The 2,845-nt window shown below is 40.8% G+C and overlaps 1 protein-coding gene across 5 annotated transcripts in view; it reads right to left on the bottom strand.

Moving 5' to 3' along the window:
- FAT3 (FAT atypical cadherin 3) overlaps positions 1 to 2,845 on the bottom strand; it is a 745,318-nt gene that overhangs the window by 52,596 nt on the left and 689,877 nt on the right. For all 5 annotated transcript variants that reach the window (XM_019524814.1, XM_019524817.1, XM_019524818.1 and 2 more), the window contains exon 20: positions 195 to 329. In XM_019524814.1, coding sequence (XP_019380359.1) covers positions 195 to 329 — 135 coding nt within the window. The remainder of the gene's footprint in view (positions 1 to 194; positions 330 to 2,845) is intronic.

Below are 2,845 nucleotides of genomic sequence, written 5' to 3'. Positions count from 1 at the left end.
GGTTTGTACAATTGGCTTCTTTTACAATCCATGTAAGTTGACATAACTGGAGCAGATCCTTCAAAGCATTCAGCACAAATAAATCCCCACTGACTTTCAACAGCAGCTCTACTTACAATGACACAATGGAAGTGCTTCATATATAAATCATGCCTTCCTGCACTTCCTGCTTATCTCTGGGGTGCAATCTGTACCTGAACATTCCCCAAGCTTTCCTGGTGGGCACTGGCAGATGAACGGCCTGCGACTTGCTTCGTACCCCACGCACTGCATGTCCCCTGGACACGGCTTCTCATTACAGGGATCGCTGGAGCCAGGACATAGCCCTCCTAGGATAAATTGAAACACTCCTTTCAAAACACAATATAAATCTTGAGCGTTTGCCATAGGAAGCAGAAATAGGCTTAAAAACAATAACAATAGTTATGTTGAGACTGTAAATCTCCTATGGCAGGGACATCTTTTTAATGTATGTACAGAACCTAGCACAATGGGAAGGTGCAGCTGCGCATTAGAATCATCATCGTCATCATCATTTCAGAATGGATGATAGCATAACTAGTGTCACGATGGTTGTGCCACTTCGGTAATTATTGATACTTTTTGGTGAAGGGGTTTAGAGTTGAGCCCTCCCTCTGCATTGCTGCAGGTACCATCCTAAGTTTAGGGCCCAGGTGGAAGATTTCCACAGAGGTAGGGAGAAATAGGGACCCCCAGACTGCACTGAAAAAACCAGCTTTTGGGTAGCCTGGATTGCAGCATCCTCACATTCTACCTACTGCAACGGCTGGTTGATACTTAGGGAAGGATGTACAAGCTTCCACCCTCCTCCTCCTCCTCACTCTTTCTGTCCCACCTCCAGATGTCCCCATCCTTTCTCTTCCACATGTAGCTAGAGAAATCCCACTGCATCTGGGACTCTGTGCAGGATTATTTGCCACTGAAGCTGAGAATTACCCAAAGAAGGACTCAGGACAAAGACGTTAGGCTTGACAAAAATAAATTTTTAAAAAAAAGGTGACAAAGTTATTTTAAATGTATATTTTTCCCTAGAGAAGTTCAGGGGCCTAAATAGCTAGCTGCAATTAGCACAGTTAATTTGGGCAAATCAACAATCCTTAAAATATTCCAGCTGACTTGGAGGAAAATGTAAATCGGTTGAAGTGACTTAAGCTTTGAAAAGTCGTGACAGCTCAAGCACAGTCTGTACTTTCATACAGATACATATATATTTTTTTACCAGTTTTGAGAACCTGGAAGCCAATCTCTGTCAGTGATGGATGTATACACAACAACTCCCACAGGTTTGTTTGAGGGGGATTCTGAAGAAAGAACTGAGCCCTTGAGCTTGAAAGTGCTTAAAATACTTTCCTCCAACCTATGTACTGCAAATAATCCAAAATGTTGCAAATACACCCTACCAACTCAGGCAGCTGAACCCATTTAATTTAAAGCCTGCTAAAGCCAACTAAAGTTTCCATCAAATTCAGTGGGCTTTGAATCAGGATCTAAATCTGTCTTTTACAGAAAAGGCCCTACATAACTATAAATTTAATTACCCAAGTCTTCAAAATGATGTAAACACTGTGCACAACAGTGCCAAAGACTACGCAATTTCTGCAGGAGCCACTAAAGCCCATTAAATTGATCAACATACACTAAGAGACAGCTTCTTTTTAGTTGCCAGAAAGCAACACAAAGGAAATAAATATACACTGAACCTTGGATGTGTGTACGGGACTGCAAGCGGAGCACAGACTGGGGAAATGGCACCCCTGCCTTTGCTTCTGTTGATTTGCATCCAGAGCTGCAACACAGCAGTGGGACATGGGCAGGGAGAACATTTTTTTTGTTTCTTATGATCTATTTTATTGAATAACTAGAAATGCAAATTTGAAGACAGGAGATTCCTACCTTCTTGAACATTTGCTACTCTTGCTTGTGAAAGAACCTTAATGTTATTTTAACAGCAGTTTTTTTTTCTATAGTTTAAGTTATTATTTTATTTACTGTGTGTAAAGGAAGTAATGAACATGTAAAAGGGCAATCCCCCCGCAGTTATGAAAGAGACTCAGTGACTGGTAGCACAGTGTGGTACAAGCCAACCATGGCTCAAACTAAGCATGGTTCAAATTACCTGGCACTGTAGGTATTTTCTGGAAACAGAGAAATTACCACTGTCGGTTTCAAACTGGACATGAACTGACTACAAACATAGCAGAGGCTGTAAATATCTATGCTTCATGTGCAACACAGTCAATTTAATCTTTTAACACTCCTGTCTTTGTCAAATGCTTGTTGGAGAGGTCTCTGTAGTAAATGATTCACAGCGTTGTCCTTAGGAGCATGGAAAATGATGCATGGCAATCCTTATTAATCAGCTTAACAGGCTATGCTAATGGGAACAATAATACTAATATAGCACCACATTACAAGTTGAATGGAATCTTTGCAAGAAATATAATTTTATAGGGCTCTACAGAACTCTAAAAGTCAAAACATTTTCTTGAAAAGGAGACCTTTTCCTATAGTCTTATTTTTTGAACCACCCCACAGGATTCTACCGGAGAACCAGAATCCCTTACTGAATTCTAGGGGATGATCGTATAGCAAGGTTGTCATCTTCTGATCAATGTCAGGGAGTGGTTTGACGAGAATGCACTACGTAAGGATACAGGCAGGTAAGGTTCTTTGGGTAAATCCAATACCTTTTATTAGACCAGCTCAGTCTAAGTTGGTCTCATAAAAGATATCGCATTTACCCAAAGAATCTTGTCCACCTATGTCCTTAGACCAACACGGGTACAACCTACATGTGTGCATATGGATATGTATACACATTACA

Source organism: Gavialis gangeticus, unplaced genomic scaffold (genome assembly GCF_001723915.1).
Source record: "Gavialis gangeticus isolate Ggan-Ray unplaced genomic scaffold, GavGan_comp1, whole genome shotgun sequence".
Lineage (NCBI taxonomy): Eukaryota > Metazoa > Chordata > Crocodylia > Gavialidae > Gavialis > Gavialis gangeticus.
The sequence above is the reverse complement of the archived record's forward strand: the minus strand, read 5'-3'. Positions and strand labels throughout refer to the sequence as shown.